General features: G+C 50.1%; 2 protein-coding genes across 7 annotated transcripts in view; one reads left to right on the forward strand and one right to left on the reverse strand.

The window, feature by feature from the left end:
• Positions 1 to 12,833, reverse strand: part of LOC135895998 (polyunsaturated fatty acid 5-lipoxygenase-like) — a 443,319-nt gene that overhangs the window by 179,944 nt on the left and 250,542 nt on the right. The window lies entirely within an intron of this gene.
• nwk (nervous wreck) overlaps positions 1 to 12,833 on the forward strand; it is a 179,391-nt gene that overhangs the window by 68,577 nt on the left and 97,981 nt on the right. For all 6 annotated transcript variants that reach the window (XM_065424270.2, XM_065424274.2, XM_065424272.2 and 3 more), the window contains exon 13: positions 323 to 374. In XM_065424270.2, coding sequence (XP_065280342.2) covers positions 323 to 374 — 52 coding nt within the window. The remainder of the gene's footprint in view (positions 1 to 322; positions 375 to 12,833) is intronic.

Genomic DNA, 12,833 nt, shown 5'->3' on the forward strand with positions numbered 1-12,833 from the left:
ACAAAACTTATGGAGGAATAAGAATAAGCAAGGGAAGGGTAAAATAAGTGAAGTACGTGACTGTGAAACAATGTAAGTCCTATTTCGCCAGCAATAAAAAAAAGAAAGATTAAAATATCCTATCGTCCTCTCCTGTGTGAGTATGAAGTCTCGCCCTGCGCTTTCAATCGCCTTCCTCGAGCCTGAGCGAAATTTCTTGAACTGCCTACCGATCTGCTATCTCTGAACTTTTGTTGCATTTAAGTCTGTCGGATTCACCTACAATTTACGTCGACTCGTTCAAGCTATGTCGTTCCTTCATGCTCATTTATTTTTCTTGCAGACGAGCAAATTGAAAGCCGAGGCACGTTTGGAAGCCCTGAGAGAAGGTGGAGGTGGGTACTTTTTTCTTTTTTAAATTTCAGCGGGCTTCCTTTAGTTTGGTTGCCTTTTTGTTTCGTATTTCCTTACGCGTCTTTTTTTTTCCCCCGGTTTGTTTGCGTCCTAGCCGCCGAGCGCATTCTCTCTGCTGGCGGATGCGCGCAGACAGTCTTTCAAAGGACGCTCCATCGATCGGCTCCAACGTGCAGCTCATTCCGTTTTCCTCCAAGCAGTGCAACAGCCAAGCAGAGAGTTGCGAACGCGGGCGAGACACGCGCGCTACACTTTTGCCGAGATAAGCCGCGCGCCGACTCGTTTACCGCTGTCGGCCGGCCAGTCTGTGGCCCGGTTCTGCCCTGAAGAAGCACCGGAGAAACGTGACTTTTTTGTCTCGAACGGCGGCAGCCGCCGACAGAACCCCCGGCAGCCGGTATGGCTGCCTTCCACGAGAAGAGAAACGCGAATGAATTCCCAGCGTGAAACCCGTTCGTTCGCTCGTCTCCCGGACTTCGACGCGCCCTGAAGCCGAGACGAGGGAGAGGCCGTCCGACGGCGGGGCGGAAGACCGCGAGCTGTAGGCGAAAACGGCGCGGCCCCGAGATTGATGGCTGCGCGGTTCCCACAAGAGCGCCCGAGTGCGCGCGTCTTGCTCCTCGGGGAGACGACGTTGCCAGAAAACTCGCCGCCGCCGCTCAACAGATGGCGCCGCGCAGAACATTACCCCCTTGTCGCATCAACAAAGGCAGACAGAGAAAAAATGTCAGTTTTTCTCCCTCTCCCTCCCTCTCTCTCTCTCTCTTCCTGCGTCGACGAACTGAGCACCACCTCCACCACATTTCTTACAATGAATCGCACCATTGTGTGCCCGTGTGTGCCACTGTGCGTCCGTGCGTATGAGAGAGAGAGAGAGAGAGAGAGAGAGATGGCGCACGCTTGCGCGATAAATTCGCCGGAAGCGAAAGACGTAAACAAAATGCGGACTGGTCTCCCACTGCGAATGCCAATGAGTTGCGCGCACGCGTGGAAGTAGGCGAGCACAGCCGTCACAATTAACTCTCCCCGTGTCTCACGCGCGCCCTCTTGTTAGCAGCTGCTGCCGCGTGTTTCTCCGCTACTCGTTGAAACGAGGCACATATACCACTGCCTCCGCGCCGCTGCTCACTTTCACCCGCGCTGCGGTTATTTCTTCGCCACGGGCGACGAGGAGGCGACACTCCGAGCATAACGCGAAGGAAGGCCACGCACACACACCTGCGCTGTTTTGTTCGCCAAATGGAATCCAAAGAAGCCCGAATTCACGCGCGTTCTTGGGAACGTCCTTCCTTCATTCGTAATAATTTAGCCAATGACAGGTACGCTTCAAGGGAGCCGGAAATGTTGGCTGTGATTCATGTTGACCTCCCCGTTACTACAGTTCCTCGATGAAAAACGCGTTGATATCAGATTATACACTGACCGCGCATAATAAGTTGCAAATCATAATTGTGTCGATTGCGGCAATTATGTACTTGACGTAAGCTGCGTGAAAGAGGGAAAATAGTTGCACAACAACTGAAAGAAAGTCATCGGAGAAGACCTCGAGACCGTAATTGTACAGATAGAGAGGTTTTGCGCTATTAGCAGACGACCACAGTAAAATCGAGATCAAGATTTGAACTGCTGACGAGGATAACTTGCGAGAAACATTAGTCGTCGGTAACTGTGCAATCGAATTGAGAGAAAGACGCGGAGACTCCCACAGCCGCGGTGCCAGCCAGACTTGCACCACAGCGGTGGAAGCACACGGGTTCGTCTATCGCACAGTCTCGTACCAACTGCTGTTCTTCTTAGCGGTACCCGTTTTATCCGCCTTTAATCACTTCAGCGTAGCAAACCTAAAGCCATTCTCGAAGTCTGCGATGTTTCGTAATTTTTTATTGGTTCTCGCTCTGATAAAGTCTAATAACGCAGGCCTGAAGAAAGCTCAGCGCGAAGGCCTGCGTTGTAAAACGGCCAGTCAAGACCTGTAAAACGCAGGAAATGCTGTATCGGACCGATATCATCCATTTCAGAAACAACAAATACCACTGAGATTTCATACTCCCGCTAATACGGAATACCAGCAAGGTTCAACGCCTTGGTGAAGGCAGATTGTGTGTTGCTGAAAGTGTCCCCTCACTCGATCTCTACGATGGTGATTTCCCATTCAGTCCGCATGGAATGTCGCCGCGGTTTCGTGGACCACGCCTTAAACAGTTGTCGCTGACGAATCCCTAAGAACCAGTCTTGGCTCAATGTCAAACAAACCGTCGTGTCCGACCGGGTATACGACCACCTCACGTCGAAGGCGAGATGCTTAGAGGCAGGACATGAGCGGTGCATCCGGGTGGGGGGCAGGCTGCCTTATCGCATCCTTGGCGGCCTGACACGAGCATTTGAGAGCTTCTCTCTTCCCGAGCCGATTGCACCACGCGTATTGACCGCTCTTTAAATCCGAGCGCGTCCGCGTTGCTTTTACGACCGGGCAGGTTTCTGCACACAGTCAGTGTGTGTGTTCTTGCCTTCGTCAAGATTCGAGCCGGGAAGCGAGCGTCATTAGGTGACCTCGTTACTTTGAAATTCTCTACGACCGCCACCAATTCTCATCGGGTGGAAAAGGACTTGAAAGGGAGCTAAGCACTGTTGCTTCAGGAGTCCTACTTTTATTACTTTTATTTCCCTCTACAAATCGTGTGCATTGGAGTAATCGGTCTCATTGAGTTGAAAGTTTGTTTTGCGTGACTCAAAATCGAGGTGACGTTTTGTTAATAAACATAATATAAAAGAAGGGTTACCTGGTTCGTATCGCCAACGAAATGCGTAGATGAAACATCGCCAAAGGCTGCCAGGCCGTACAGTAGCTTTAGTAGCTAAGCCAACATCGAGCTCGCCTGTACTTGTAAGGAAATCAATCTGTTATGCGCTGTTATATTGCTACGGGACAGTTTGTCATTTGACCAGGCGCAGGTCTATCATGCTTCAAAAGGCAACGATGACGACGACGATGCAACCTTGCGTGGGCTGTTTTTTCTGGGCTGTGCATATATGCCCTTGTAGATAGACCTGCATATAATCACTCCCGTGGCTCTTTCTACGTAACGTATTTCTACGTAACATAATGATACGAACTAAGACAGTTTTCAAAAACATGCATGAATTTCCCCGTGCTGACACAATGTTTATAGCTGCACCATGGAAACGAGCGATGGCGAAGCCAGCCAGCAGAGCGATAAACTCGGTGAATGGCACTTACCTCATGTTTCGTTTTGCGAGAGAGCGACAAATATAGAGAGGAGACAGTCAAAGTGTGCTGGGTGGAAAGGAAAGGGAGGTGAAATTGAATTACCACGGCCCTCGATTTTCCATGAGCGTGGAATGATCAGGAAGCGCCGCATAGCTGCAACAGAATGTTAAGAAAGAAAACGAGCTTGCCGCACTTCGCTCTTGTAAGAGCAGCATCTGGAACCCTGTTTACAGAAAGTTTTAACGGTATATATAGGGTTGTTTGCAAGAGCGAACTTCAGCCAATTCTTCTGCTGGGCATCAACTGAAACCGAGGACATCAGGAGTGTGCGTCTATTAAAATTATTAATTTAAACTAATATAAATAAACATGTTGGTCTATGTATACTACACTAAGAATTTTACAAGTCCTGCGCGCAATATGAATGTAGCAAGCATCTCGTACCATGCGTCGTGAGCCTACACAATCTAATGTCATAGAAACTGCCTAACTAAAAACGTCACACTTTCTTTTCCGAATAGCTGCTCTCCGTGCGAAACGGACACCGTTTCCTTCTCGATTTCCACACGGAATATCCTGCAATGTTTCGTAAGGATTTTTCTCAAAAACGGCTTCAATATGGGCTAGAAGAGCTGTTACTTATTCGGCCAGTTCGGTTTCTCATACCTTTCTTTCTACATCTAGAGTGCATTTCATGAAGATTGCGTGGCGTCTTGCTCGTATGACAATCATGTTTCTGCGTACGAAAAGGGAAATTCAGCAGGAAACCCGCTGCCTCAGCATTCGGTTCCGCGTGCCAGTGCCACGTGATTCGTCGCTGTCGCTGTTGTCGTCGTCTTGTGGCCACTCACCTCTGTTTCGACACAAGAAAGCATTTGTTCGGGGCCGACTCTGATGCCGCCTATTCAAGTAACGGGAAAGGTCAATTCTAGTGACGGCAGCAAGCAAAATAGTGATACACGCATATTGCGTGTTTCTTGTGGCCGACGCACGCGGGCGCCCCGACGAAGACGACGAACCCTCCCTGGCTCTCGAGCTGTCGGCTGAGCTGGCCCACGCTGCATTATCCTTTGTAAATATACTGTCTACATAGTCTCCAGTTCTTACTCGTTCGCTCGCGTAACAATATTTATTTATAGTGAAACATTTAGCGCACACAATCGACAAGGACACAGTGAAGGGGGACATGCGAGCGCTTAAAAAAATATATTTCACTATGAATTCGTGGGAAGAAGAAGAGGTGCCGAGCAGTGCAGACGTATCCACGTCGGCTCCCGCGTTCTTAAATATTTTTGGGCGTCTTTCCAAGAAGAAGCTTGGATATATATACCTCACCGGAACCGCCAAGTTTCAAGGAATCCACCGATGCCAGAGTTTTATCGGTGGGTGGACTTTTCGCCATATTCTGAGGCTTTCGCTCTACGATCACGCCGACGAGGGAGCTAGCCCTAACGGGCACAGCCTGCTCTCAACGCGGCGGTGCAGGCAGGCCTGCCTGTAGAGGCAGTCCCACGCTCGCGTTTTCCCGTCTCTGTGCGCGACTGAAGCGACGACACGTGCGTTCATCGAAAGCGACGCAATGCCCGAAGTCGTAACTGTGGAAGGCATGGACGTAACCCAAGCAGATCTCAACGGTGCGGGGTGGATCACTGCCCTCAGCAATCGTAAAAAGCAGGAGACGAAGAGGCCGCCATTACGAGATGGCCAACGTGGTACCGTGAACAAGACGGCTGGCTACCGCACTGCCAAGGGACCGGCTAAAATCTGTTGTCGCAAGTAACGGCAGCTTCGCGACTTCCGAAGCTCCCGAAGGAACAGATCAAGGTTATCGTGCGCCCCAAGGGAGGCCTCGACGTATCAAAAGCCGACGTAGTACTGCTCGCTCAAGCCCTGGCCATGGCGGCGGCCCTGCCTGAACATCAAACGAAGGAAGACACCGTGTGCCCAAACAAGGTACAGAATATTTTAATCATCGCCACTCCGCACGCCTCTAATGCGAGGGCCTATGCAAGACTAAATAAAATCCATACCAAGTATGGCGCCTACGAAGTCTCGGCGTACGTCGCCGCCCCCGAAGATACGTGCAAAGGCGTAATAAGGCACATCGACCCCTGTCACGATGAAGCCACGCTCAGAAACATGATTGTGAATGAAAGAAATCCCACGGCACTAGAAGCCAGACGAATCAAGGACTCGCACGTAGTCGTGATTTTATTCAGAGGCATGCGCGTGCCCAACCACGTGATCTGCGGCACAGCCTTGTTGCCATGTTCTTTATACCGACGCCAAGTCGACGTTTGCCATGCTTGCGGCCACGTAGGCCACCGTGCCGACGTTTGCATCAGCAGCGAGGAAGAGAGAGGTAAATGTCGCGGTTGCGGAAAAGCAAAATCGGACAACGAAGAAGAACATCAATGCACCCCCAAGTGCGAGGCGTGCGGTGGGCCCCACGTCACCGGAGACCGAACGTGCAAAAAGCGCTATCAAATCCCGTACATCGTACGCTGCCGACGCCGAAGACGCCGACAAAGAGCAAGGAAGGCACAACTGGACGAAGAATCTGACGTCACCGAGGTAATTGGCGACATCTCGTCGGTTGCACCAGCTGCGCGGAGCGGTTCCATCCTAGGTACCCGATCTCTATCCGGAGGGCGCTCACGCTCGAGAAGGAGAGAACCCAAACCGAGGCAAGGCTCCTCCAGATCGAGATCCCGGTCTCGCTCCCAGTCCGTCAAGCGGGCCACTTGGGCTGACAAGGTCAAGGGAGCGACACAGCCGTCTGGGAAGAAGAACGCATCAAGCAAAGGAACGACAGGTGAGGCACAGCCAGAGCATAGGATCGATCCCCGTATCCAAGCGCTCGAAGCAGAAAATAGGGAACTTAGACGCGAGCTCGCAGAGCTTAAGGAATCTCTTAACAGCATGAAAGGAAAACTTATAAACCGGCATGAGGTTAGCAACAGTAACCCAGGCCCGTTAGCCGGGCAGTCGAAACGCAAGGCGCCCAACCCGGAACCTTTTAGCGACACAGAGGAGGAAGAAGAAGGTGACATAACCGAGGTCAACGAGTCCCCGTCCGCCACCTCGGCTTCCCCCGTCAAAACCGAGGGTAAACTGGAAAAGACCCTGAGTAGGATTATGGAAATGCTCTTCGCCATAGAGTCGAGAGTAACGCTATTAGAAAGACCTAGGGCTCAACCCAAAAGCAGACAAACAACACCTACTGAACCGCTCCCGACTGGATCAAATCCCGACGGAGGCGCCATAGGCTTCTAAAATTTCATAGTAAACAGGATGGCTATCACAAATAACAATACCGTTAAAATTTGGCAGTGGAACTGCGCTAGCTTCCAGAGGCGCAAGGCTCCGTTAGGTCAGCTCGTCAGATCGGTGACAGACAAGCCACAAGTCATTTTACTGCAGGAGACGCTCGCGGAAAGGGAGATTACTCTGTCGGGGTATCGTGCAGTAGCGTACAAAGGCGAAACGGGGAGAGGCATCGCCGCCTTAGTTAAAAAGAGCGTTTCTTTTGTGGAGCACACCGTTCCAAAATATCGTAGCGGGCTAGAAGCACAACTGATCGAGCTCGTGCCCAGTAGATCGAGCAACGCGAATGTCTTTATTCTTCACGTCTACAGTTCGCCTGCAGATAAGAACAGGGACTTTAATGCACTATTCCATTCCGCAATCAGGGCAGCCAGAGACGCGCCCCTCTTAATTGCGGGGGACTTCAACGCTCCGAACACGGAATGGGGATACGGGTTTAACAGCAAGAAGGGCACAAACTTAGCCGGATGTGCAGCCGATTTTAACCTCACGCTTGTTACAGATCCTAGGTTTCCCACTAGAAGGGGTAATTCGGTCAGTCGAGACACAACGCCCGACCTCACATTCTTCCGAAATATCGAGGGCACGTGGGATAATCTCCAAGAGGACTTGGGTAGTGACCACTACGTTCTCGATATCGCGGTGCGGGTCAAACCCAAACCTCCGGTCAAATACGAATACGTCGATTGGGATCTTTTCCGGAAAATTCGAGCAGAAACCGCCCCCTCAAGCGAATCCTACAAAGAACTAATTACCAATCTTAAACAGGCCGTCAAAAACGCGACCAAAGAAATTAGCACAGAACTGGAGGTCCCCAAAATGGACTCGCGGCTAGCGCATCTCCTGGAGGCTAAACACGCTCTTAGAGAGAGGTGGAAAACACAGAAATTAAATCGCCGACTGCGAGCAAAACTAACATCACTAAACAAGGAAATAGAGTGCTATTCCAAGCAACTGGCCCTGCAACAGTGGGACGAAACGTGCAAAGAAACGGACGGTCGCATGAGAAGAGGTAGTAAGTGGAATCTGCTTAAAAGCCTCCTAAACGATAAACAGTCCCGAAATGCGCTAAATCTCGCCGTCGATAGGGTCATACATAAACAGGTCACCTCGGGCCTCACAAACGATGCAATTGTCGACGACCTGGCGCGTACTTACCTACCCGTCAAGGAAGGAGATTCGCAAGGCGTAAGCGTGAGAGCGGCTTACACGGGGCTAGACAGGCCAGAATTAGACGAACCTTTCACGATTTCAGAAATCAGAGACGTACTCTTCAACCTAAATGGAAGATCGGCCCCGGGGCCAGACGGGGTCACCAACAAGCTCCTCCGGAACCTGGACGACAAGGCCATCGAAATCCTAACGGCAGAGATAAACGAGGTGTGGAGCTCGGGGCAGGTACCGTCGGAATGGCGCACCGCCAAGGTGGTGCTCATCCCCAAACCGGGGAAACCTCCGCACATAAGTAACCTGCGTCCCATCTCTCTAACATCGTGCATTTGCAAAGTGGCAGAACATACAGTGCACAATCGAATCGTCGAATACGTAGAAAACCAAGAACTATTTAGGCATAATCTAATAGGTTTTAGAAAGGGACTCTCCACACAGGACGCAATGCTCCTCCTGAAAAGATCTATATTCGATAACGAAACGCGGGACGTACGAGCTATCGTTGCACTCGACCTCACTAAGGCCTTTGATAGGGTGGCTTATGAACACATCTTGACCGAAATTTCCAATCTCAACCTAGGGCGGAAATTCTTTAATTTCACTCTCTCGTTCCTATCGGAAAGGACAGCGTTCCTTCGACTGGGCACGATCTCGGGCGGTCCTTACGAACTGGGCAACTGCGGAACCCCTCAGGGCTCGGTCCTATCCCCGCTGCTATTTAATATCGCCATGCATAAACTGTCCGAGAGGCTGGCCGCACTCCCAAAAATAGGCCACACAATCTATGCAGACGATATTACAATCTGGTCCCCGGGGGGATCTCTGGCCGATCTAGAGCAATCTCTCCAGGCGGCCATAGATGTAACGGAAGAATTTCTTACAAGCACGGGTCTCAAGCTGTCACCGACCAAATCCGAACTCCTCCTCTACAGACAGTCGAGGCAGGGCGTTAGGAACCTCGAGCCTCTGGAAACGCTGCCAGTCAAAATTACAACACGAGAAGGGCACCCCATTCCGAGGGTGAACTCCATCAAAATTTTAGGACTTCTAATCAACGCCAAAGGCTGTAATGCAGAAGCTCTAAACAAGCTGGGTGCGCAGGCGAAAAACATATTAAGACTCATAACTAGAATCGCAAACAAAAGGGGGGGACTCAAGGAGGACAACCTACTCAGGGTCTTCCAAGCTTTCTTCATCAGTCACATTACTTACACGGCACCGTACCTCAAATGGAGCAAAATTGAAAGGAACAAACTCGACACGCTCATCAGGTCCGGCATCAAAAGAATACTCGGTATCCCACAATCCGCTAGCACAGTAAAATTACTTCAACTCGGAATTCACAATACCACAGACGAATTAATTGAAGCGCAGTTTATTGCACAGATCTCCAGGCTTTCGTCAACTAAGCCGGGAATCAAAATTCTCGATGAAGCTGGTCAGCTCCCTATACAGGCACCGCTCGACAGACACCCCCTGTCTAAATTAGCCCGTGAAGGTATAAAGGTTGAGCCCGTGCCGAGGAACATCCACCCAATATATAACGAAGGTCGCAGAAGAGCGCGGGCTAGAACCATCCTTCGACGAATCGATCCTTACGGGGCAGACGCATTCTTCGTCGACGCCGCCAAATATGGCAGCGGAGACAGGTTTGCAATCACGGTCGTTGACGCGCGCGGTACACTTATCAGCGCCGCATCAATTTACGCTAAACACGCGAATGAGGCGGAGGAAACCGCGATAGCCTTGGCTCTTCAAGCCGCAAAAGGCCCAGCGACGATTTTCTCCGACTCGCGCACGGCGGTTAGGGCTTTCTCGTCCGCTCTAGTCTGTAAATACGCAGCCGACATCGTCAACAGATCCTTTCGTATTAGTACGCGAGAACACATTGGAGGTCATACATTAGCGTGGTTCCCGGCGCACATGAACGATGTAACTAACCAAGCGGGTTGCAACCCTAACGAGCGGGCCAACTGCCTGGCGCGTGAATTCACGAACCGCGCCCGAGATAACGGTCCGGCTCTCCCGCAGGATTGCTCCTTCAAAGATAATCTTACGACCTTTCATGAAATTACATCACATTACAGACTAAGCAGAAGAAAATTCCCTCCCCCCAGCCCGAAACTCAACAGGGCTCAGGCTGTTACTTTCAGACTTTTACAGACGAGATCCTACCTCACCCCTAGAGCGCTGAGTTGGATAGACCCGAACTTCCCGCAATCGTGCTCCAAATGCGGTCACGCGTGCTGCTCCTTCGACCACATGCTCTGGCTGTGCCCGTACAACGCGGGCTCCGACTTCCATAACAAGTCCAAGTGGGACGCCTTGCTGAAGAGCTCGGATTTCACAAACCAACTACAGGCCGTCCAGAGGGCCCGCGACGTCGCGGAGAGTCACCACCTCCCTGTCCCGTCGTGGGCGGAGCCACCAACTTGATCGGGGAGCCTTCGGTCCCCCCAATCGAGTTCCTCAGGACACTCTAAATAAAGTTCTTGTCACTGTCACTATGAATTCGTACCAACTCGCCCAACTACCAGTTGTGCTGCAATATTTATTTAAGCCTTGTAAATCTTATAAGAATTTCCATAAATTCATTCGTTTCAAGATACTTACAAATAATGAGCACTATGTTACAAATCTGCAATTCAACACAAAAATAAGATATCGTAGTTTTGTAATGTGCATCGATTAGAGCACCTCATGTGGACAAATCTGATACAAGAATTTACAGCTTACGTGGAATTTTTACAATGTTACGAGGGTTTTGTAAACGTTCAGCTCACAACTAGGGCTACATATTAAAGGAGTGTATACTACATCATTTGCTTCGCTTTAGATGTATTATTAGGCGCAGTTTACATCATTGTGATAGTCTTTAATTGTTAAGGCACGGAGTTACAAACTTGCTAGCTTTCTTTTTAAATTTTGCAATTTTCAGTAGTTATCTTTCTTTTAAACCAATGCCTACTAAAAGATCTATTTACAATCACACGATTTTTACACTTTTTTAATGCTAAGAACTTCATCAAATATGGTGCAATGGTTACCGGAAAAACCTATTTTTCCATTCCTATGTATTTAAACGGGAGAAACCGAGCTGAATCTTCCATTCAAAGCTTTCGTTTCAGTGGTCCGCTAGAGTCCTTGTTTTGTTTTATTTATATTTTACGGAATATCAACCGTAGCTCGTCTGCGTGTCATGACCTTGACACGACGGGCGTGGAATGACGCATCGCTAAATGTGTGCGTATTTGTTGCGTCTCGCGTAGGAACAAAGCATAACTTTTACATGTAGGGTGGTCCTTTTTATTTTTCATTCAAGACTGCATGCACTTCGCAAGAAATGAGTTGCCTACTCCACTCTTAATACAAGCCACTTGCGTACAGTACAGTACAGTACAGAATACAAGCCACTTGCGTACAGTACACGTAACTTCCGCCCGCAAAATAACTGCATTGTCTTGGCGCGTAGCTCCGACCAGCTATGGCCAGCAGAACCTACATTCCTCTGATAGGGGTCGCTGCGCCTCACATTCGCTTTCATTCGTTCGGCCCTTTATGTCGAGCTGGTCATTCGTTGTCCGAGATTAGCTACGAAGACAAACAGCGTGCGTGGCACTAAGAACATGTTTGCGTACGACTCCGCTGATTGGCGGGGGTCTCGGCCCGTGGGAAGGTCTGCAGGTGCGCCGCGTGCCACCGCCGCAGCCGACCGCTGTTGGCGGCGACGATACGGAGCGTCGCGGCCGCCTGAGTTCATTATCGGATGTGTCTCGCGTGTAGGCGCGGGACCACGCAGCGTCGCGTGAGTAGTTGCGTGCAGAATGTACGGGGCGCCAATGTGGCGGACAATGGTGGGCAGAAAGTGACCACTTCGCGGCTCTGGTGGTGCTTCCGCCATTGGCTGCCCCTGTCCGGCTTTTCTTTTTATTTTCCTCCTTTCTGTGTCTCGGTTGTGGTGTCCGCTGCACAGGACCACACAGTTCCCAGTTCGCAGTGACTGCCCAATGCCATTCCGCTACGCGAAATTTCAGGCACTTGCATGGCGAACACTATAATACCCGCTGTGCCAGCCATTTTAACTGCAATATATATATATATATATATATATATATATATATATATATATATATATATATATATATATATATATATATATATATATATATATATATATAATACACAATGCAATGTAGACAACGAAATGTAAATATATAGATGTGGTAGACTGCTCCATTGGTTCTTTTACGAAAGATAAGTTATTTGGCTATTGCGTACTACTCTACGTCCATGCGAGGAAAAACACTGCTCGCAACGCGATTGCACCGTCCATTATGCGCGACTTTTCGCGTTGTACAGACTGCAAGAAGGTCAATAAAAAAGAACGTGCTAACGGCCCAGCAGAACTGAAGTTGCGTCTCGGGTGATAAGTCTTCCTTACTGTTCGCCGGCTCGTCATGGCACCAGAAAATGTTCCCGAAACCGACCAAAGCTGATCTGGCATTCGCGGCGAGAAAACTGATCGGCGAGAGAGGGAGATTAAAATCTTTTCCACTCTCTCGATCCACCGCCCCCAGCAGTGTCTGGAGCCTCGAGTGCGCTGTACGCAACCGGCGAGGCACACACGTGGCCCGCACAGTGACTGTGCTGCTGACAGGCGCCGGTAGACAGTGATGGATCATGGATGGCGACCGTGCCGGTCTGTACCGTTTGA

This window comes from Dermacentor albipictus, chromosome 3 (assembly GCF_038994185.2).
Source record: "Dermacentor albipictus isolate Rhodes 1998 colony chromosome 3, USDA_Dalb.pri_finalv2, whole genome shotgun sequence".
Taxonomy (NCBI): domain Eukaryota; kingdom Metazoa; phylum Arthropoda; class Arachnida; order Ixodida; family Ixodidae; genus Dermacentor; species Dermacentor albipictus.